This window comes from Megalobrama amblycephala, linkage group LG13 (genome assembly GCF_018812025.1).
Source record: "Megalobrama amblycephala isolate DHTTF-2021 linkage group LG13, ASM1881202v1, whole genome shotgun sequence".
Taxonomy (NCBI): domain Eukaryota; kingdom Metazoa; phylum Chordata; class Actinopteri; order Cypriniformes; family Xenocyprididae; genus Megalobrama; species Megalobrama amblycephala.
The window spans coordinates 3,954,965-3,979,514 of NC_063056.1; the positions used below are offsets into that span (position 1 = coordinate 3,954,965).

The 24,550-nt window shown below is 38.6% G+C and overlaps 2 protein-coding genes across 6 annotated transcripts in view; one reads left to right on the forward strand and one right to left on the reverse strand.

Annotated features, from left to right (window-relative positions):
- The first annotated feature begins 1,495 nt into the window (after positions 1–1,495).
- LOC125243694 (E3 ubiquitin-protein ligase TRIM35-like) lies at positions 1,496–10,914 on the forward strand. 2 transcript variants are annotated; one of them, XM_048153495.1, is made up of 6 exons: positions 1,496–2,182; positions 4,861–4,956; positions 5,036–5,266; positions 9,941–9,963; positions 10,040–10,158; positions 10,290–10,914. In XM_048153495.1, the coding sequence occupies exons 1-6, from the start codon at positions 1,811–1,813 to the stop codon at positions 10,835–10,837; spliced, it is 1,389 nt and encodes a 462-aa protein (XP_048009452.1). In that variant the 5' UTR covers positions 1,496–1,810; the 3' UTR covers positions 10,838–10,914. The 2 variants fall into 2 exon arrangements, with proteins under 2 accessions (XP_048009452.1, XP_048009453.1); XM_048153496.1 differs by having other exon boundaries at positions 1,500–2,182; positions 10,293–10,913.
- Positions 10,915–15,477: 4,563 nt separating this feature from the next.
- The window catches only part of LOC125242849 (LIM domain-containing protein 1), a 54,084-nt gene continuing 45,011 nt past the window's right edge, over positions 15,478–24,550 (reverse strand). For 2 of the 4 annotated variants that reach the window (XM_048151843.1, XM_048151845.1), the window contains 3 exons: positions 22,459–22,519; positions 19,064–19,132; positions 15,478–16,693 (listed from right to left, as the gene is read on the reverse strand). In XM_048151843.1, the coding sequence (XP_048007800.1) occupies positions 16,550–16,693; positions 19,064–19,132; positions 22,459–22,519 (274 nt within the window). In that variant the 3' untranslated portion in view covers positions 15,478–16,549. The remainder of the gene's footprint in view (positions 16,694–19,063; positions 19,133–22,458; positions 22,520–24,550) is intronic. The other 2 variants (XM_048151844.1, XM_048151846.1) reach the window with 1 other exon arrangement.

Below are 24,550 nucleotides of genomic sequence, written 5' to 3' on the forward strand. Positions count from 1 at the left end.
GACTTGTACTCAGATTTCCAAGGCATAAATCATACTTTTTACAAGTGCTAAGACATATTTACATCTTACAATTGGAAATTGCTTTACAAAACATAAGAAATAAAATGTATTACAATTAATTGTGGCACCTTTTATACTCACTCATGATTTGGCTAAATAGTATATTTCAAATTAAATACTCCCTGTGTACTTTTTACAGATTGTATATAACATTTATATTTGACATTTTCATTTTCACCATATACTACAGTTCAAAAGTTAAGTTTGGCGTGAGTAAGTTGAAAGAAATTAATATTTTTATTCAGCAAGGATGCATTAAATTGATCAAAAGTTACAGTAAAGACATTTATAATGTTACAAAAGATTCTATTTCAAATAAATGCTGTTTTTTAAAACTTTCTATTCATCAAAGAATCCTGAAAAAAAATGAAGCAGCAACTGTTTTCAACATTGAAAATAATCATAAATGTCTCTTGAGCATTAGAATGATTTCTGAAGGATCATGTGACACTGAAGACTGGAGTAATGATGCTGACAATTTAGCTTTGATCACAGGAATACATTACACTTTACAATATATCCACATAGAAAACAGCTGTTTTAAATGGTACCATTATTTCACAATTTTACTGTTTTACTGTATTTTTAATTAAATAAATGCAGCTTTGATGAGCAGAAGAGACTTCTGTCAAAAACATGTACTTTGTACTGTACTTTATTGCATTGTATTGATAGAAATCAGATTCCACTTCCCTTTCGAAAGGGAACTTCAACTCTGCACTTGATTGTGCTATGGGGAACCGTTGCCGGCCAATAGGATTGGAGTGTTGTGATTCTTGGCATTTCGAACACCTGTCACGAGTGACGGTTCCCCATAGCGCAATCAAGCGCAGAGTTGAAGTTCCCTTTCGAAAGGGAACCATGGTTACATGCGTAACCTGAGACGTTTACTTGTATGAAATGGAAGTATTCTCAATTCTTTCAGTGAATTCTTCATGCGATGAAATTAATTGAGAAGAGAGCAATAAAGATTAAAAAAGATAAAGAATATATATATTAGGATGTTTAAAAATATGTTCTCAGAATTGTACACTGATTATTTATGGACAGGTCAGTCACAGCATTTTTCGGCTACGAGTGAAAGCAGGCGGCAGTCTGAAGTTAGAAGTTCACCCGCCGAACGCGAGCCATCTCCGGCACAAGATCCAGCGCCGTTACGGTGGAAACAGGACAACAGAGACTGATCGATTACACTTGAATTGCTACTAAATGCTTAATTTTTACTTATAATATTTGTTAAACGAGCTTAAATGTAGGCAAAACGATATAAAATATGCTATACAATAAAATATGATCGAAAATAAAGAAATTATCATGAAACCAGTGGTTTTGTGGAGTATTTTATAAAAGTTTAGAGGATTTAAGTTAATCCGTAAACATTAATTCATGTATGAAGTAAAAAAAAAAAAAAGTATTATAGTAAAAATGAATCAACCCATTATGCTGGGTTAAATAAACCCAAAATGTGTTCTGTCCTATATTTGCCCAGCCCTTGGGTTGTTTTTAACCCAGTATTGGGAAACCATATTGACAGACAGAGAGCTCAAACAAACATCTGAAGTGCCTTTGCAAGCGTCCTCTGAAGTAATCATTAACCTCTAATGTGATAATGATGATCACATGATCACAAAACAAACATGCTATAGAGACTGATCCTCAGAATGGAACAAGGATATCCGGGATAACAGATATGAAAAGCTTCTATAGTTTTACAGTGTTTCCAGCATAACTGGAGAAACTGCGGTGGAAAATGAGTGAAATCTCAGAGGAGGATCTGCAGTGTCCCGTGTGCTACGACATCTTCACTGATCCTGTGCTTCTGTTATGTAGTCACAGTCTCTGTAGAGCGTGTTATCAACAGTTGTGCAGCACCAGAGGATTTCACGAATGTCCAATTTGCAGGAAAAGATTCACAGGATGTCATCCACCGAATAATCTTGCATTGCGGAACGTGTGCGAGTCATTCCTACAGAAGAGAAATGTGCTCTGTGATGAGCACAGAGAGAAACTCAGACTCTTCTGTCTGGACGATAAACATCCCGTGTGTTTGGTGTGCAGAGATTCAGAGAAACACCGTAATCACACATTCAGGCCCGTTGATGAAGTCGCACCACTTCTGAAGGTAAAAAAAAAACAAACAAATCTTTGCATTATGTTTCTAGTGAAGTGCAACATGCTTATCTTGTAGTTCAGGCCATTTAATGAAGTGGTTGATTTCACTTTTTTAACTTTAGTTAGTGTGTAATGTTGCTGTTTGAGCATGAACATCTGCAAAGTTACGACGCTCAAAGTTCAATGCAAAGGGAGATATTTTCTTTTACAGAAATCTCTGTTTAAGGACTACAACAAACGGCTGGTAGGGACTACAATGAGCTTCTTCCAAAGGTTTATGACATCACAAACCCTAAAATTTATATAAACCCCACCCCCGAGGACAGGCAACAAAGGGGGCGGGGCCATGTTGGGCTGCTTTAGAGAAGAGGAAGAGTTGTTGTAGTAGAGTGTTGTTGTCATGCCGTCATTTTACGCCGGACTGCTTCACAAACGAGGGTCAATTCAACACTGGATTTGCACAAAAGATGAACATGACGGCACATGCTAGTGGATGAGTTGAATCAACTCCACAGCAACTACATCAATTTATCCACTAACCATTCAGAAACGTCCAGTTTCATTCTAAAAGTTGTAACTTCTTCCTGAGTCTCTCCATCAGTGTCGACTCCGGTTTGAACAATGTAAGGCTGAACACCGTTACTGACAATCCTCATTTTGGCTGCGTGAGATTCTCCAGCTTTGTTGTTGTTGAGCTGTTAAAGCTCCGCCCTCTTCTGGAAAGGGGGCAGGAGCAGCAGCTCATTTGCCTTTAAAGGGACACACACAAAAACAGTGTGTTTTTGCGCACACTCAAATAGGGGCAAATATGACAAGCTATAATAAATGATCTGTGGGGTATTTTGAGCTGAAACTTCACAGACACATTCTGGGGACACCAGAGACTTTATTACATCTTGTGAAAGGGGCATTATAGGTCCCCATTAAAGAGAAGATGCTCACGAAATCTGCTTCTTTTGGACGTTTCTCTGAAGGGGGTCATATCATTAATAATTGGAGTAAATAATTTTACTAGTGGCCAAAAGTGTGGTCCAGAGGGGATATTTGATTTTAATGGCCCTACAAGTTCAATTAAACCATCAAAATATTAGGAAAATATTTTAAATTTTTTACATATGAAGCAAGAACAAAACACTATAAACTTGGTTATGGTATTTATCTGATAAAATTATTTGGCAAAAAGGGCAAACTACAGCTAAGGGGTTTTATGGTTCATTAGGTTCATTAAAAAATGCATATTAAAGCAAAAAGCTTGTAACAATCAGCCAAATTGTCTGAGTCACAAGATTTAAAATGGGGTCAGATTTTACTGTGTGAGTTTGCTAGTGGTTAAAAGAATGAGACATAAAACAGTGATAAGTTTAGTCAGGAAAACTCAGTCTGTTAAAAGCATACAGTCCCAAGTACCATACCCTAAAACAGTCCAAGAATCCTAGTGTGCTGATAAAGTCCCAATGTGAGTGTCCACCGGTGTATATACAAATGTCCACAGTAGTGATAATCCAAAAGTTGTGACTGGAGAGGTAAGTCCGCAAAATGGAAACTCCGCAATCCAGGTGTGTTGTTGACTGTTAGTGAGTCTTTGTTTATTTGCCATGCTGCTCTCTTTATACAGATGTTTTACCTGCTTCCTGTCATGTGACTGGTCACATGACAGGCCAACCATTCATCTCTTAAAGACATACACACTTAAAATGTTAAGAGGAATAAAATGGACTAAAACACATGTAAACCAATTAAAACTCTATTATACATAAAATCACTGTAATAAATAGAGTGGTAAAACATGCATTTTGTGTGACAGTGTCACAAGCTGACAGGAAAAAGCAAACACTGACTACAACATAATCAGTTATTAAAATTTCATTGCATGTGTTCATAATTTCTTTGTATGACAGCCTGGCCAAAAATGATGTCTGCACAATTTGGCATGTTTCATTGCAGCATCACAAAATGCCCAGCTGTTAGTGATGTGTAAATATGGGCGGCGATGCACTGCTGCTTCCAGAATGTTTCCAGAAAGAGTGTTTCTTGACACTTAGTTTCACTAAATGTTTTGTTTTGGACTGAGACGGAACTTTTGAGTTCTGAAGTTAGAGTTTATTTCCTAGTTGTAACATGTATATGCAGTTTTGTTTTTGTTTTCACTGTGCTCTGTCCCAGTTTTGCCTGCCTGTGTTCCCTAGTTAGTTTTCTTGGTTGTTAATTAGTTCCACGCACCTGTTTCCGTTCAGTTGATTACTCTCCCTGTGTATTTAAGCCCCGAGTTTTTTCTTTTCACCGTTCGGTCTCGTCAATGTTAACGTGTAGCATCCTTGTTTATTCTCCTGTATATTTAAGTAATTGATTCCTCATGATATGTCACCTTTAAATCAGTGGTTTTCCACCAGGGGGCCACAGTATGATTAAATAAAAAAAAAATGCAGAGTCTTGAATCTTATAGGATGATAAAATGAATTGATTAATTAATTATATATTTATCAAATTTTTTTTGTTAAAAAAAACAAACAGACTAAAAAACAAGCAGCATTGTCATAATTAGAAATTCCAGAAGAAATATTTTAGTAAATATTTGAGTAAAAAAGGTTTGAATCACTACTTTAAATTATATAGGCCTACTTTTTTGCATAACATTAATATTAATGACTTTCCATTGATTTAACAAACACCAACTTTATTTAATTTCAGGAGGAATTGAAGACTGCATTAAAACATTTACAAGAAAAACTCGAGAGTTTTAAAGAAATTAAAGAATCATTTGATGATGCAGCACAACACATTAAGGTGAGAAACATACAGTGAAATGTTCTAGATTTATTTTTTAGAACGATTCATGTAGAAGAAATTTTGTATTTTACCGCAGACTCAGGCTCAGCAGACGGTGAGATGCTTGCAGGAGGAGTTTGAGCGGCTTCATCAGTTTCTGCGAGATGAAGAGATGCTCAGAATATCTGCACTGATAGAGGAAGAGAATCAAAAGAGTCAGATGATGAACGAGAGGATTGAACAAATAGACAGAGAAATTGAATCTCTTTCAAACAACATCAGAGCTATTAAAGATGATTTAGACGCTGCCAACATGCCCTTTCTGCAAGTAAGAACTAACCTGTATTTTCAATTGAATGTTTTATTGTATAGGTCTTAATGTATTTATCAACACACATAAAGACATTAAAGTTACTCTCATGAAGGTTAAGGGTCGACTGATATATCAGCCGATATTTGGCCGTAAGTTTTTCTGTTTGGCTGATGTGTAGAAGCAGGATTTTTATTTTTGCTGAGAGCCAGTGCCTGAGCACTGATTCTCCATCTTCATTAGTTTATCTCTGTCTTCTCTGTTTAACAGTTCTGTCTAATAAATTATTAGATAGTAAACGGTATTGGCAGCTATTTAAGTGAAAATAGCAGTATTTTCAGTAACACTTTATTTTGATAGTCCACTTTAGATATTCTTCTGACTATAAGTAACGTTGCAACTACATGGCAACTAGCAGTCATTAGAGTAGCCTATTAGAAGACTGTCTGAATAATATCTGCTAACACTTTATTTTGATGCTCCTCAACAGACATTCAGTAACTTTGCATATATTACATATTCTACGGTGACCGGGAGGGGACATGTTCGGTTCACTTAGTTTTGTCGTGGCCACGACATAAACTCGTGGGAATGTGATAATATGTCGTGGCCACAAGATATAAACTCGTGGGAACATGATAATATGTCGTGGCCACGAGATATTAATTCGTGGGAACGTAATAATAAGTCGTGGTAAGGACATCCTGCCTACATGTAACAACGCGCTCTACCATAGCAACCTGGAATTAAGAATAATAAAATAAGTGCGGAATTAAGAAATTATTATTATTTGAATGCTGTCTATCTAGTCAACATCGCGCGCAATGTAAGCTATAAATAGCCTATATTGCGCCAGATGTAGCCACTATAGCATTCAAATGAAGTTTGTTGTTATCAATTTGATAACAAACTTCATTTAATGATAATGAACATTTATCCATCCCATCTCACAGCCTTCTGATCGTGTCTTTATAATAATAATAATAATAATAATTATTATTATTATTAGTATTATTATTATTAATATGCCTATTAAACCTAAATAAAATGATGAACAAAATTAAGTTTTTGTCTAGGCTATATCAGTGAATGGATTTTTTTTTTTTTTTTGGCTTAAATATTCTTTTAACAACCAATTAATAATAATAAATTATTCGAACTTCATTCAAATGCTGTCACGGGCACGAGGGTCTACAAATGATAACAGACGCTCATTTATCCTATATTCACGGCTACAATACAGTCATAAAGTCACATTTTATCGGCATGATCTAGCATTTAAAGTATTTACAAAATATAGCTAACAACATAATATAGGCCTACAGAAAGGATACACGAAATGAAGGGGAAAATAAAGCAAATAGGGCTACATAACAATGAATAAAAAACATTTAACCAATAATGATAGCTTAATAATAATAATAATAATAAATAATGTAAAAATATGAAATTAAAAAAAAAATTAACAATCAGTGAATGGATTTAAAAGACTGTTGGATGTGATAAAAATATACACGGCATATTCTAATAGGCCTATTTATTGATAAACTTCATTCGAATTCTGCATCGCACACAACACGGGGGTTTCATGTGACGTCACTGTATTCTATCGCCGCCATATTTGTGACCGGTCAGAGCTGCGCGCTCTGTTTAAGTCTATGGTGACAGCAGCTACAACTACCAGAGGAAGGCCAACGAAAAGCTCTCAAAAGGTTCACAACAAATTTACAATATGTCTGGGATATGTGGTGCTGTTAGCCGTTTCAACAGTCGTCAGAACTGCAAATTTATTTGATCCCAAAGGAGTTAGATCGGCGGAATTATTGGCTTCATTCATAAAGGACCACACCACTGGCAGCCAAACAATGCACAACATTAATAACTGCTGGGACTGTCATTTACATAACATTATAATTGTATACAATATTGTATTAAAATATTGTGAATTCTAGTTGCTGTGTTTCGGCGTGTTATTACAGGATGAACAAATTCACGACGCGAGCTGACTACATTACTTAGTTCATATACATGCGTGCATGATTTTGTGCAAATATAAGTTGTAATTTTATGTCTATCTTGTATAAATATATATGAATTACCCTATATAGGATGTGTTCCGTTGAGTTAATTAACTTAAAGCGCTTCATTTTACGGATGTTCATTCAGCGCGTGCAGCTCAAATAATACTATCAAAATGAGATGATTTGAGAAAAAAATCTGTTATTGTTCGTGATCCTTATTAATCAAACCACGTGTTGCTGAATATAATACGAGAACAATATAAGAGCTAGTTATTAAAAATAATGCATCATTTTTTTTTAAAAAAAATATGAAAGTTTTAATATTACTGTAAACATTTTAATGACTACAGTATCTAACTCCTAACTCCTATCTAACTCTAACTCCTTTGGGATCAAATAAATTTGTAGTTCTGACGACTGTTGAAACGGCTAACAGCACCACATATCCCAGACATATTGTAAATTTGTTGTGAACCTTCCGAGAGCGTTTTGTTGGCCTTCCTCTGGTAGTTGTAGCTGCTGTCACCATAGACTTAAACAGAGCGCACAGCTCTGACCGGTCACAAATATGGCGGCGGGCATAGCGGAAGTGACGTCTTTGAAACCCATGGATAGGCAACGTGTTAATAATCACTTATTAATTCCGCGCTTTTTCTTAATTAAAAATAAATAGTATTATAATCTTATCCATTTCTGATAGTTCAGGTTGCTATGGTAGCGCAGATTGTTTACACATGTAACTCGTGGCCATGAGAAGTAGATGTTCCCTCAACATAATGAAGTTGTGGCCACGAGAAAAATATCTCGTTCCCTCACCATATGATCTCGAGGCCACGACTTTACATCGCGTGGCCACGACATAAGGATGTCGTTACCTCGACAAAACGATCTTGTTGCCACGACTTATTATCACGTTCCCACGAATTAATATCTTGTGGCCACGACATATCACGTTCACACAAGTTTATATGTCGTGGCCACGACAAAACTAAGTGAACCGTACATGTCCCCTCCCGGTCACCGTAATATTCAGTGTATATGATTATAATTATTAAAATGGATGCTGCCTTATTGAGACATCTCTGTCCCTAAAGCTCTCCCCTACACCTACCCTTTAAACACTTTATTCCTACTATTAAATACCTGTTAGGCACTATATTTCCACTTTTCAAATATTTTTATTTTATTTTTATTTAAAATAAATGCCTCTCTGAGTTGATAAGTGATGGGAAAAGGAGAAGAATGAGTTCGTAAGAAGGCAGATTCGAACTCCGGTCAGTCACGTCAAAAGACAACACCTCTGGTCATAGGGCAAGTTCACACAGAACACGCTTTTGCTGTGGCGCATTTTCGAAGAATGCATTTTTCACACAAGAATGCATTTTTTCTGTGTTAAAATGAGACACAGGTCAGTGGAGCGACCTCCTGCAAGGAGACACTTTTTTTTACTTCTTTTATCTTAAAGTGCCCCAATTATGCTATTTTAAAGGTTCCTATAACAGGTTTACATGCATCAAAGGTCAAAAAACACTTGTATTTTCTCATAATATACATTGCACATCACCACATTTTTCAATGATTCTCAAACGACTTGTCCGATGCTTCATTTTCTCAAAATCCCTCTTTTCCGTGAGCCTGCTCTGCTCTGATTGGTCAGACAGCCCAGTCTGTTGTGATTGGTCTACTGCTTACACTGTATGCAAAAACAAACTCCCATTACCATTACTGATTCAGCTCCAGAGGTTGACGGAGTTCAGTGATTGTACACACTGTAAAGACAGCAATGATGGCGTTTGATTTGACCATATCAATCCGAGCGCGAGTCCGATGATGAAATATTAGAAGAACAAGTTATTCAACCCGATCATCCATCGCAAGGACGACTTGAGCAGGACGTTTCTCAGTGATACGCTACTCAGTTTGACATTCATCATGAGATGTTGGAACTGTAATTCCTCACCATCAGCATTAATAAATGTGTGTCCATCAACAAACCGATGTGTATATTTCTAGTTTATTGCAGTGCACATGTGGGAACTGTATCTAACTGTGTCAATAACACCGCATACGTTAGCTGAGCACTAACGTGAATGACTGATAAAACATTAAAGTTTGTAAAACAAATCTTGCTCTTGCTTATCATTACTCAGAGTAGTAGTAATGACAGACAATCTGCATTAATGGACACAGTTTTAGGTAATAGTGGCCCACAGCTGATTAGCAGAAGTATATCAGTAAGACAGTGATAACATGAGTTAGCCGGAGACATGCACAATATAAACAAAACACAAAACCAACAAAACACACAAGACATGAGCGCAATCTAGCATGTGTTTACAATGGAAAAGTAGCACAGTGGAATACAAAAACGTGTTCTGTGTGAACGGCCCCTTAGCACTGATCCTGTTATCAGACAGGTTTCTTTTGTAACTTTGTCTGGCTCAATCACACAGTGGTGTGCAGAGTTAGTGTAAATAACCTGCCAACAAAAGGTGAAAATACTAATGTGCCTAAGACTTTTGCACAGTACTTTATATCCGCCATCTGCTTTATATCGGAAGATATCGGAATCTGCATGAAAAAAAAATAAATAAATATTTGTTGACCACAAGTTGAGGGTTAAATAAGACATTTGATCATGCAGCTTATTTCCTCCTTTTGTGTTTTGCAGAACTTCATGTTCTCAGAAGAAAGGTAAGTGAGCCGTTATCTTGCTCTTTTCTCTGTAGTGCAGTCCTTCTTTCTTTCTAACTCCTGAATGTAATCGCAGAGCCCAGATCACACTGCAGGATCCAGAGATTCCTACTGGAGCATTAATGAATGTGCCAGAACACCTGGGAAACCTGAGGTTCAAAGTCTGGGAGAAGATGCAGGAGATAGTTACAATCAGTGGGTTTTGAATGGGTTTAAATGACACTGTCACAGACAATAATTACACAATGCATTTAAACTCACCATAAAAATCATGCCTGCGATGGTCAGTACATGTGTTTCGCATTCTGAGTATTGTATTCTCTCAGCAGCTCTTGTCACACTGGACCCCAACACCGCATATCCTCTGCTGTTCCTGTCTGATGATCTGACCCATGTAAAATCCAGCGCTGATGGACAACAGTATCCAGAAAATCCAGAGAGATTTGACTATTACCACTGTGTGCTGGGTTCTGAGGGCTTTAACTCTGGACAGCACTGCTGGGATGTGGAGGTCGAAAACAACACATGCTGGTCTGTTGGAGTAACAACAGCATCTAACCAGAGAAAAGGAAACGTGTTCTTTGACACTGGAGCGTGGCGTGTGCGCTATATGGCTGGCCAGTATACGTCACAGTCACCGCTGATGACTCGCACGCATTTAGCCGTTGAAGAGAGACTGAAGGTGATTAGAGTGAAGCTGGACTGGGACGGAGGAACGGTTTCATTCTCTGATCCGCTTACTAACACACATCTGTGCACGTTCATCAGCACATTTACAGAAACAATCTTTCCATTTCTCTATAGCAGCTGTACAGATTTCCCACTCAGAATCTTACCTGTGAAGTTCAGTATAACTGTGGAGGAGCCTAAATAAAGCCTCAGAAATAAAAAAATTTAATATTGTATACATATATATATATATATATATATATATATATATATACACACACCGATCAGGCATAACATTATGACCTCTGACAGGTGAAGTGAATAACACTGATTATCTCTTCATCACGGCACCTGTTAGTGGGTGGGACAGAAGATGGATAGATGTGTTAGAAGCAGGAAAAATGGGCAAGCGTAAGGATTTGAGCGAGTTTGACAAGAGTCAAACTGTGATGGCTAGACGACTGGATCATAGCATCTCCAAAACTGCAGCTCTTGTGGGGTGTTCCCGGTCTGCAGTGGTCAGTATCTATCAAAAGTGCTCCAAGGAAGGAACAGTGGTGAACCGGCGACAGGCTCATGGGCGGCCAAGATCATTGATGCACGTGGGGAGCGAAGGCTGGCCCATGTGGTCCAATCCAACAGAAGAGCTACTGTAGCTCAAATTGCTCCAGAAGTTAATGCTGGTTCTGATAGAAAGGTGTCAGAATACACAGTGCATCAGTTTGTTGCGTATGGAGCTGCATAGCTGCAGACCAGTCAGGGTGTCCATGCTGACCCCTGTCCACCGCCGAAAGAGCCAACAGTGGACACGTGAGCATCAGAACTGGACCACGGAGCAATGGAAGAAGGTGGCCTGGTCTGATCAATCACGTTTTCTTTTACGTCACGTGGATGGCCGGGTTCGTGTGTGTCGCTTACCTGGAGAACACATGACACCAGGATGCACTATGGGAAGAAGGCAAGCCGGCGGAGGCAGTGTGATGCTTTGGACAATGTTCTGCTGGGAAACCTTGGGTCCTGCCATCCATGTGGATGTTACTTTGACACGTACCACCTACCTAAGCATTGCTGCAGACCATGTACACCCTTTCATGGAAACGGTATTCCCTGGTGTCTGTGGTCTCTTTCAGCAGGATTATGCTCCTGACACAAAGCAAAAATGGTTCAGGAATGGTTTGAGGAGCACAACAACAAGTTTGAGGTGTTGACTTGGCCTCCAAATTCCCCAGATATCAATCCAATCGAGCATCTGTGGGATGTGCTGAACAAACAAGTCCGATCCATGGAGGCTCCACCTCACAACTTACATGACTTAAAGGATCTGCTGCTAACATCTTGGTGCAGATACCACAGCACACCTTCAGGGGTCTAGAGGAGTCCATGCCTCGACGGGTTCTGTTTTGGCAGCAAAAGATGGACCAACACGATATTAGGAAGGAGGTCATAATGTTCTGCCTGATCGGTGTGTGTGTATGTATACAGTATACATACATGCACACACTATACGGACAAAAGTATTGGGACACACCTCTTATTGAATTCAGGTGTTTCAATCAGGCACATGGCCACAGGTGTATAAAACCCAAGCACCTAGCCACGCAGTCTGCATTTACAGACATTTGTGAAAAAATGGGTCATTCTGAAGAGCTCAGTGAATTCAAGCGTGGTACAGCGATAGGATGCCACATTTGCAATAAGTCCATTCGTGGAATTTCACCCCAGCTAGAAATTCCACGGTCAACCGTAAATGGTATTATTGAAAAGTGGAAGTGTTTCGGAAAAGCAGCAACTCAGCCTGAAGCGGAAGACTGTGTAAAGTCATGCAGACTATGGTCACCGAATGCTGAGGTGCAGGTTACGTAAAAGTTGCCAACGCTCTGCTAAATGATACTCTGGCATTAATATAAGCACAAAAGCACTGTGCAGCGGGAGCTTTGTGGAGTGGGTTTCCATGGTCAAGCAGCTGCATGCAAGCTTCACATCGCCAAGTGTAATGCCAAGAGTCAGATGGAGTGCTGTAAAGCACACCAACACTGGACTCTGGAGCAGTGAAAACCTGTTCTGGGAACAGATGAATCATGCTTCATTGTTTGGCAGTCTGATGGGTAAGTCTGGGTTTGGTGGATGCCAGGAGATCGTCACCTGCCTGACTGCATTGTGCCAACTGTGAAGTTTGGTTGAGGAGGTATATTGGTATGGGGCTGTTTTTCAGTGGTTGGAGTAGGCCCCTTATTTCTAGTGAAGGGAAATCTTAATGCTTCAGCATACCACAGCAATTTGGCCAATGTTATGCTTCCAACATTGTGGGAACAGTTTGGGGATGGCCCTTTTCCTTTCCAGCATGACTGTGCCCCAGTGCACAAAGCAAGGTCCATGAAGACATGGTTGGATGAGTTTAGTGTGGAAGAACTTGTTGAATCCCTGACCTCAACCCCATCGTACACCTTTGGGATGAACTGGAACGGAGATTGTGACCCAGGCCTTCTCACCCAGACAAAGCTAAATTAAATCTGTCTTAATCACTATATTAGGATTAGGCTGTATTTAAATCTTACTAATAATGTTCTTTTTGACGCAGGGTTTACTTCTGTCATTATTTGTTTATGTGTGTGTTTGTTTCTGCATCACCATTTGGATGCAAACTGTCCATTTGTTAATTCTTTCAAGCATGTAATAAATTACTAGAAATAATCAGCAGTCCGGGTCATTTATAACACCTGCATGGTGCAGACTTGTTCTTGGTCTACTTTAGGTAAACAATAGCATTATTTGTAATAGTTTATGTGGTGAGAGGGTGATTAGACATGGAATAAACGTGAATCCTTCTTAGAAAACTGCACCATTTTTGTAATTTTTCATTTGAAAAGAAACTGCTTATTAGTGGTCATAAAGGTTTTTCAATGGTGAATTTGTAAACTACTTCCCCCAATCCTAAATTTGTAGTTAAAGCCATGCAATGAATCAATAACTATTGTTGGGAACCCTAAAAAGTAACCTTGGATACTATGCTATACTGTATTTCCAAATACTTTTGATAGTAGTAGAATATAGTTTTGTCAGGAGCACTATCGTCAACTGACAGTTAGCATGCAGTTTGGATTGGCGGTATGGTCCTGTTCTGGGCAAGAACTCCCTACCCATCCATTGTAGCCTAGCATGGATAAGAGCAGGAAAAGCAGCGACAGTCTGATTTGAAGATGTATATCATAAGGCCAAGTCCTGACGAGAGGAGGAGCTGGGAAAGGAAGAGGGTAGCTCCTGAGCAATGTGATAAAGCTGCTGATAATACTAAATGGACCTTATATAGGGATGCTATGATAGGAGTTGTATTCCTATTGGTAGATGTGGATAAGCTGAGAGTCAGCTGATGTGAACTTGATTGATGTGACCTGCCAGAACTAACGCTTGATTAGTTGTGGATCTACTAGTATTACTCAGTTTTAGAAAGAACAAACATAGGCAGTGAAAACATCAATAAAAAGCAACATTTATTAAAAAATACTTTTATAAAAGAGGATTGGGCCAAGCACTGATCCTTGAGGTATCCCGGGTTCAGCTGACATCTGTGCAGTGTTTACACTGGTTCTGAGATATATAAAGAGTGTTATGGTTTAGGAAAATGTGTTAACGGGGCTCTATTTAAGATTTTTACTTTAATAAAGCATAAAAATACCCCAATATGTTTGCAGATATTTAGGAAACATGCCAAGTTCACCTACTTGTTTCTCAGAAAGACAATGCTACAACCAAATATTCTACTTTGAAAATGTGCGTTCCGTGTCGGAATGTCTGTTTTTGTTTTGGTCTGTGCGAAACCTCGTGCTGCAGTTTATCCAATAGTATTTCGACATCACAGGTTGCCAGTTGGCGGAAAACACCGCGTATTACAACCATGGAAACCAGCAAACGAACTGGGTCAGAGAATCAGGCAATAACGTCTGCTGCGCGTTCTCGCTCTCTTCTCTGTCACGGTTAAGTGACACACACCCGCGCGGGCGCCTCCTCTCTCTCTCGTCTCATTCGCTCCGGTAAGTAGTGCTTGTATCGCGCATAATTTTAGTCATTCCCGCAGGTTTCGCGGTCACACCAAAAGCGCGCGCACCACTGAGCTGTGGAGCGGACAAGCCACGAACAGAGACAGAAGTCAAACAGAGTCACAAGTAACGTACCAAAATGAGTGGCTTACTGAGCTTAAACTGTAAAATACATACAAAAGTATGTCAAAACCAGCGGCACAGGCAATCTTGGTGAGTACAGAGATAAACGCTGTCAGTTTTTAATCGTTAAATAGCTAAGAAAGTGAACTCATGTTGTGTTTAACAGTATTGGGTCCGTTGAACACCGTTCATAAACTCTTAAAGGGACAGCAGTCCAATATTCCTGCTGCTGTCTGTCATGTTAATCAAAGAACAAAAGACAAAGAAAATCACTTTCTTCTCTTGACTGAATGTGTTTTATAACTTTAATGGTAAGAATTATTTGCAATAAAGACTACAGAAATTAAGGTAACCAATGCAAAATAACACAATGATTGATTACCTGAATAAAAACCCAGTTAACCCAAAAAACGTAGTTTCATAGCCGTTTATTCTATTGCATTTATTTGAGCTGTTTATATTTTATTACTGACTTTTACTTGTTTTTTTTTTTTTTATGAAAATAAAACTCTGCATTGAAGAAAAGTAGATTTTTGTTTGTATATGTTGTCATTTATAGTTCTTAGAAAGAAAATCGGCACCGGCAAAAATTAGGGATCAGGACGATCACACTAACAAAAAAATCGGCATCGGAATCGGCCAAGAAAATTGCAATCGGTACATCTCTACTAAAAAAAAAGTCTTGATAAATCATCATAAAATCTTTTATTTTTTTCAAAATCATCAGCATAACACATCACATCCTACGTTTTAATAGGAGCAGATGGATAAATAAGTAACACTGAGAACACAAGGCAGTGAACACAATCAACCGCTTAACTAATGAAAATGATAGAAACGACAGGCATATAAATGATTTACTAAGTCTTTCCCATGGTTATTTATAAATAAGCAGGTGAGCTATGCTGCAGTTACTTTTGGCCTCAAGATCATTTCATCTTAATCTGGAGTTTTGTGACAACCCATTTAAATTATTTGAATTTCTGCAAGAATAGCTTTTGTGATCCGATTCACCAAACTTGGCAAACAACCCGACATTCTATTGTGCCATTCTATCTTCACTCAACAAAATGTACAAACAATCAAGATCATTAACAGAAAAAACATGTCAACCTCCATGTCTGATATAATGGTTTTGAATTGAGAGTAATTGGTGTCAAGGTGTGGGTTTGACCTGCCAAGTTTAAGAGCTGTGGTGTACTGCTGAATTCTGTGCAGTGACAAAAGGTATTCAAAGGTATTCAGAATAATAGATGTAAAAACATGACTGTAGAAAAGTGTGATTTTTATTTGGTTGGTTTATGCTTGATGTGCTTGATGAACAAGCATTCAAATAAGCTTCTGAAATTTTCAAAAAAAATTGCTTTTTTATGATGCAGCGTCTACTTTGTTTAGTATCAGTATAACTTGAAGAATATTGACCAGCACAAGAGAATAAAAACAATTACTGAGCAAACCTTTTAAAAAAGACTTAAATAAATGTTTATATACTATTAGATGCCATTGAAGAAATTCAGAAAAAGGTTTGCAAAGTTTAGTAATAACATACAGCATGTAATGGGTGCCCTATTTACAAAAATCTGTAGCATTTTGCATAAGCCAATGGCTCATTGTTTACAGCATTTGTATTATACAAGCAAGGCTAAATTACTTTCTTTTTGTAATCTCAATCTCAGCTGTGATTTTTGGCATGTAATAGCTGAGCATCTTTGGCAAATGATTGTGATGTCTCTGAACACCCACAAGGGGGTGGCAGATCCTTAAAACTGACTGTGGTAGCTGTTTGCTGCAGACAGAGGGGCGGCAGGGTCGATGTGTTTGAGGTGACATGCGTGACAGAGCAGGTGTCCGTCTAGAGGATAGCAGCGGTGACCCTCCTCGTCATTCAACTCCATGTGACAGTCCTGGGGAAAAGAGTGACTGTTCAAGTTCATGCTCTACTGTTTTAAGACATTAGCAGATCTTTGTTAATATCACATGACAAGGCATGGAGGCCTCAGGAGAAGTGGTGATTTATTTCCAACAACAAAGGCTTCTTTACTTGCATTAAAGGGGTCATATGATGCTTTTTAATGGTTTCCTTTTCTTTAGTGTTTAATGCATCTATTAGTGCATGTATATGATCTGCAAAGTTACAGACCTGCCTAAAACACCTCGACTGAAGTCCAGATGTTACAAACCCAAAGAGAGAAGGTGAGGTTTCAGTGAAATGTAGTGTTGTCACCATGTCATGAAGATGCTGTGTGTTTATTTCAGAAAATGGATGAATTAGCTATCAGTGGTTAAGATTCATTTATAATGCAGTACAAGACAAAAGTTAGCTTGTGTACAGCACAATTTATAAAAGGACAGCTTCCTGAATCTGGGAGAGTATAACGCTGGCTATATGCACCTAAATAAATCAGAAATATACACTTCAGTATGTTTTTTAAACAGCTTTTTATGTTGTCTCTTCAGGACATAAAGTTGTTACGGTGAAGACGACAAATTAAATTGTTATAACTCGGGACATGCCTGAAGCCGAATGCTATGTTCGGAAAGGAAATGACGCATTATACGGAGCCTCTAAAGGGACATAGTGATGAGATGGGAGGAAAATATATATTTCATTGCTTTATATAGTTGGGTAATTATATTGTACATTATTTGCACGCATTAGGGAGGTGCTATCAATATGCGGGATATTGAACAAGCTTTTGAATGTGCGCTCGCTTTTTACTTTTACTTTCCATTTCTCGATCCCGCGTACTCTGTGTATAGGGAGCGGCGGTACTGACCACACATTTTACAAGATAAGATATTTGTCAGTGATGCTCAGGATCTGTTGCACACCAAATCTCTGACATCGTCCTGTCAGTCATCTCTCCTTAATATCTTCATGTGATAAGTGAAATCTGATGTACTGTAACGTAACCGACTACAACAGCAAGCCTAACCACATCCCTTTAGGAGCTCCAAATAATGCGTGCCTCTCCGGCTTCGGGCACATCCCTAGTTATAACACTGAATAAGAAAGTTAAGAAAGGTACAAAAAGCCAAAAACTTACCACTGTGAAACCTGCTCAAGTTGTGCTTGCTAAGTTGGTTCCGGTCTTTTATAATCTTACTCGGACTCAAATCGATTTGCTAAAACTGACGACGTTATTAAAGGATTAGTTCACTTTCAAATGAAAATTAGCCTAAGCTTTACTCACACTCAGGTGTATATGTGGCTGTATTCTTTCTGATGAAGACCATCAGAGATATATTATTAAATATCATGAAGCATCCGAGCTTTATAATGGCAGCGAGTGTGAAGCTAAAGAAAGTGCATCCATCCACATCCATCCATCCATCTTAAACGTACTCCACGCGGCTCCGGGGGGTTAATAAAGGCCTTCTGAAGCGAAGCGATGCACTTGTGTAAAACAATATCCATATTTAACAAGTTCTGAAGTAAAATATCTAGTTTCCGCCAGACCGCCTTTCATATTCAAGTTACAAAGAAAGTGTAAAACTCTTGCAGTTCACAAAGCTTACGCTATGTCCTATGCCTTCCCTATTCAACTTATGGAAAAAGCTTAACTGACGTGATGCCAGTTCTGTTTTTTTTTTTGTAACTTGGATACGGAAAGCGGTCTGGCTGAAGCTGGATATTTACTTTTACACAAATGCATCGCTTCCCTTCAGAAGGACTTTATTAACCCCCCGGAGCCGTGTAGAGTCCATATTTATGATGGATGGATGGATGTGGACGGAAGCAGTTTCTTCAGCTCATACAGTGACCCCTGTTCACTGCCATTATAAAGCTCAGATGAGTCAGGATATTTGTTAATATAACTCCGATTGTGTTGCTAATTTTCATTTGAAAGTGATCTAATCCTTTAACTGTGTGTTTACTGTACAGTTGTTTTAGAAGCCTTAGAAGCTGAAGCTCACGATTATGGTAAGGGACGTTACATTTCTGAGACACTCTTGAGGTTTTTGGCCAATCACAATGCACTGGGTCAGCTGGACAGTTAGAGCACACTGAGCTTTTCAGAAGGAGGGGCTTTGTAGAAATCAGCGTATTTCAGACAGACTGGGAATAGAGGAGCTACAATAATGTACAGTATGTAAAGAATAATGTTTTTGAACATTAAAGCATGTTAGCCTATTCTAATACACCCAATAAACAAAATAACTTTTAAAATAGCGTCATATGACCATTGAGAATGACACTAAATCAGAGCACAGATGAGACTTGCGTAGTGTTCTGACCGTCTTATTGTAGTCGTCTCCCAAACTCAACTCACCTCACAGTGATAGCACTCCACATGGTAGTCCTTGTCCATGGAGACCACTCGAATGGTTTCATCTGATCCCTATGGGAGCAAACAACTAGTGAGATGATGACACACATCTGGAAAAACACAGCTTTTCACAACACGCACTATGAGACGACCATACTGAAATCTTTGCTCTCTGCTCCAAAATAACCAGACAGAAACACGAACAGTTTTATCCTCTGTCAACAATTGACTAACAACTAATACAAATAATTTCCCTTGTTCACTGTGTTAAAGCCAACCCAGGCTCACTGGAAATACTGCCTGCATTTCTGCAAAACCTGAAATACGTTTTGCCGTGTACATTTGCTGCTCTTATCAGGTGACGCTTTAAGAGTTTTTTCCTCCATTGCAGGTGCGGGTTTATTAAACATCCCTGACTCATGACAGAAACCTACCTGTGGGTACATTTCTGCAAAATGATATTGCATTGCTTGTAGAATGTTTCATGGCAGTTTCAAAGTGAAATGTCCAGTAAGTGGCACTAAATGGCGTCTTCAATTTTCACCAGAACAGTTACATGTGACTGTGGCAATGTATTATTATGTTGGTTGTAGTAAGTATCAACACAGTTCGAAAATAACATTTGAAAATAAAGTACCACCTACACTAAACCCTAAACCTAACTGATAGTGTTAACAAAAGCAAACTTGAGATAAAAATGCTTTACTTTAAAATTACCTTAAGTAACCATGCCATTTTAGCTAGCATTTCAGCTCTTTTTTTAAATGGTTTCATGAGACTCATACATGAGCGCTTCACATCAAAAGTGTGTATATTAGGGGTGTAACGATACGCTCAGGTCACGATACGGTACGTATCACGATATTTTGAACAAAATGAAACTGAAATTCAAATAAGATTTATTAAAAAAACGAACAAATTTCAATAATTTTCCTTGTTGTATATACAAGATCACATTTCAATAAAATAAATAAATATAAAATTTTAATAAAAACCTTCTGTATTCAAATTAACAGTTGAATAGGGCTGTCTGTCACTGAAAAAAAATGTTAAATTTAACATGAACTTAGAATTATGAATAGGGGCCGTTCACATATCGCGTCTAAAAACGCGTGGAAGGCGCGGCCGCACCGCTTCTCCTTCTTTCCAAAGCGATTGCGCTCCCGTGGCGTCGGTCGTTGCTATGCAACCATGAACTGAGCTCTCCAAGAGGATCAGGATGTTTCTGCAAAGGATAAATGATTTCTAGCCCTTGCATTAGTTTTACTACGAGATATATTGATGGAGATAAGATATAAAAACCACCATGAACAGCTATGATCAGCTGTTCGGCTGAGCTTTTGATGTTTTGTTACGGAAAGGCCATAGCTGATCGGTTGATTCTTGTCACACGACCTGCGGTGCGCTTGCGGCATTCTGAGAAGTTGAGAATTGCATGCGCGTCGCGACCGCGTTGATCCCATTATGAGCGCGCCTGCCGCGCGGCTACATTTGAAAATAATAACTGACTTGCACGCGGAAAAGACGCAATATGTGAACGGCCCCACAGAACTTCTTAAAGCAAAGCATCGCAAGCGTCTTTTGCTTTTCTGTGAGCACAGCTATTGCTGTGCACTGTCTGCGGTGAAAGAAAGCCACGACTTTTCTCACGCGACCATGCAAGAGACTGACATGAGAAACGTTTAAACCTGCTTGCAAGATTCAATGTGTGCCCGAAACACTTACTGAACTAGAGAGCTGATTAAGACACACCATCTACGATAAATCGTTACACCCCTAATAATTATAGTAATTTAAAAATGTGGTAGCATTGGATCTGGACAGGAAGGATAACTCTGGGAGTTGGAAGAGGTGTGTCGCGATTCTGCCTTCTCACATCGCGATACAGGTTCGTGGACCTGCCTATCGCGATTTCGGTTTCATATCGCATATCGTTACAGCCCTAGTGTATATATATATATATATATATATATATACACACACACACACACACACACACACACACACACTATATTGCCAAAAGTATATGGTGTAGGGTTGTTTTTCAGGGGTTGGGCTTGGCCTCTTAGTTCCAGTGAAAGGAACTCTTACTCATACCAAGACATTTTGTTCAATTTCATGCTCCCAACTTTGTGGGAACAGTTTGGGGATGACCCCTTCCTGTTCCAACATGACTGCGCACCAGTGCACAAAGCAAGGTCCATAAAGACATGGATGAGCGAGTTTGGTGTGGAGGAACTTAACTGGCCTGCACAGAGTCCTGACCTCAACCCCATAGAACACCTTTGGGATGAATTAGAGCGGAGACTGTGAGCCAGGCCTTCTCGCCAACATCACTGCCTGACCTCACAAATGCGCTTCTAGAAGAATGGTCAAAAATTCCCATAAACACACTCCTAAACCTTGTGGAAAGCCTTCCCAGAAGAGTTGAAGCTGTTATAGCTGCAAAGGGTGGGCCAACTCCATATTAAAACCTACGGATTAAGAATGGGATGTCATTAAAGTTCATTTTACTGCATCTGGGTGTTCATTTCAGCTGGAAATTAAAGTGAAATTTATGTATAGGCAAGACTATGTTTTTGCAGTTTTGCAGAAATGTAGTTAGAGACACATATTTCCAATGAGGCTGGGTTGGTTAATGCTTGTTGCTATTAAAGGAATAGTTTATCCAAAAATGAATATCCTCTCATTATTTAGCTGTGGTCACTATGAACTGTTGTTGAATGGAAAAGAGACGTGTAAAGTCTTTTGTGTCCTATGGAAAAAGATAACAACAGAAGGGTTTGAAACAAAATGAGTAAATGACAAAAAAATTGGATGAAATATTCCTTTTTGTTTTCTGATCTTTTCTAGGTCAAGCAATCATTACAGCTGCAAAAAGTATTAATGTTACTCTCGGCTGTGATCAGAGAGAAGAAATTCCTGTAGAGTTTCTCATGCAGGTGCAAGATAAACTGAGCTCTTGCTCTCAAGTGAAGCCTCTCTTGATGGTGTTGGAGTGCAGCATGCCTCAAGGGTCATCTCTAATTATAGATGGGTGGGTTTAACAAATGACACATGCCCTAAATTAGTAGTAATCACTCCTTCATCAATGCTAACAGAATTAACTTGAGTAAAAGGCCCAACGAAGGGTTTAAATGTTCTGGAATGGCCTAGATGTCCAGGTTGGTGTAAGTAACTGTAGTTGTAAAGGTCTATTCAGTAGTAGAAAGTTCCCATGCACTGTTTGGTTAATTGTCCCATAACAAGGAATGACACATCATGAGTCTAATCTGGCACTGGCAGTGCCTTGCTTTGACATATGGCTCTAATACAGGGGAAGATGTTTCTATGACACAGTCTGAGAATATGGCTCATCTAAATGCCCACGATGGTGATTTCATCCAAATGAGATTTACGTGTCTTACCTCAGAGGGCAGGATCGGCTGATTACATGCTGCACATTTAGGTGCTAGAACTCTGAAAACAGAAAGAGAGAGAAAACTAATCACACAGATCATACATTAAATGGCTTCTTAATGAAAGTCTTCCATGAAAGTAAACATAAAAGGTATCCGAATGACTCTTTACCCAGAATACAATAACATATTTAGTAAACCAAGAATTGGGTACTTCAGCCTCACTTAAAAATGTCCGAATGTCACTGCATTTGCCAAAATATTAGGGCTGTCAAACAATTAATCGCGATTAATCGCATACAAAATAAAAGTTTGAGTTTGCCTAATATATGTGGGTGTACTGTGTGTAATTATTATGTATATATAAATACACACAAATTAATGTAAATATTTAAGAGAAATATGTTATTTATGTACAAAATATTTTTATTTATATATAATATAAATTATATAAAAATATAAATAAATACATATACTTGTAAATATTTCTCAAATATATACATGAATGTGTTTGTATTTATATATACATAATAATTATACACAGTACACCCACATATATTAGGCAAACTCAAACTTTTATTTTGTATGCGATTAATCATGATTAATCGTTTGACAGCCGTACAAAATATCAAAGCTAGCTCCTTCTGCAATCAAATGATGCTGAAGCCTTTCTCAGATCTAACTAACCACTTTTACAATGACTTTTAACCAACAGGTGAGCTGGTTATGAGTTTCTCAACAGACAATAGTGAACGCTGTTATCTTGAGAGAGAGCTGGCTAATATATATATTAATCAATATATAATACAGATTAAGCATTTGCACACAAGCATGAGTGTTGCTGTTCTCAACACTGCTATTCAGACCAACAACGCAATTGCAAATTACTGACTTTGTCAATAAACAAAGTTAATATTGAGTAACTTATATTTTAGTCTATTTTTGCTTCATCATCTAAAATAATTCCAAATAAAGTCACAACAAAATTAAATGTCCTGCATTTCAGACGAATACAGTTTGAAATGAATTAACATTTTTAAAGGAATTGGTTAAGTGAATAATACAACTACTCTCTTATAAACCATCTATTGTTTTGTTATTTAAAAAAAAAACGTATTTTTGTGAAATGTTTTGCTTGCAAAGTGCTATACTCATCTAACGCAATAGGGGCTATCGCACAGGGAAGTTAAAGGAACTTAGTTAAAGGAACTAGCCACCAGGGCAGTTCTCGAAAACTAAACGTTCCAAGAGGGACCGCCAGGAGGAACTCTGAAGTGATGTAAGCCGTGCTTGTTGTTGTGACTTTTATTTTGACAGTACAGTGGACATTTATTTTGATGGCGCTGAAAACACCAGAGCCTGAGCACACAGCGCTCACATTCACCCTTAGTTTATGATCTGTTTAACAGTCCTGTCTAATATGTTATTAGATAGAACTGATATACAAAGACAGTAAAAAGTATTAGTGTTTGCAGTGTGGTTGATGCCCAATGTTGCTAGCTGAGCAGAAATACATAATGTTGCATTGGATTTTCTCCTTAGCATAAGGATTGAGAGGTCCATCTATGACCGTTTTCCATGTTCATAGAGTTTGTTTGTGAAGTAAATATATAGGCTTTAAACTGTGTGTGTACACAGCTTTTTTTAAAAATGGCGGTTACTGGTGTTTCAGCCAATCAGAGTACACATACGTCACTGGTAGTTCCTACTGAGCTGGTTTAGACTATACTCAGAAGTAGGAGCTAATTTAGTTCCCCCAAAAGGAGCTCCTAGAACTAAATTGGTTCCCAGTTCCTGTGGTGTGAACATGCCAAAAAGTGGGTACTTCCACCAACTGTTCTAGGAACTATTATAGGTTCCTTCGGTGCGAAAGACAATGCGATCACCCTTGTCAAACGGACCGGGCTTTGGGGGTCAAACGTGCTCGGGCACGGTTCAGAGCGCCTAGTGTGAGTACACCCTTGGGCCACTGTATGACTTGGAAGTGAAAGGTGGATGGAGTAGAGGGGAAGAGAGGCTCCAGATATGCTGGCTCTTCCATCAGCTTGTGCATAGCTCAATCCCAGAAGGACTGAGTGGAAAGGCTCTGTTT

Coding starts and splice junctions, on each gene's coding strand:
- LOC125243694 (XM_048153495.1), top strand. CDS start 1,811: ATGAGTGAAATCTCAGAGGAGGATCTGCAGTGTCCCGTGTGCTACGAC. Junction 5,267..9,940: donor CCAACATGCCCTTTCTGCAA/GTAAGAACTAAC, acceptor TGTGTTTTGCAG/AACTTCATGTTCTCAGAAGA. Junction 9,964..10,039: donor TTCATGTTCTCAGAAGAAAG/GTAAGTGAGCCG, acceptor ATGTAATCGCAG/AGCCCAGATCACACTGCAGG.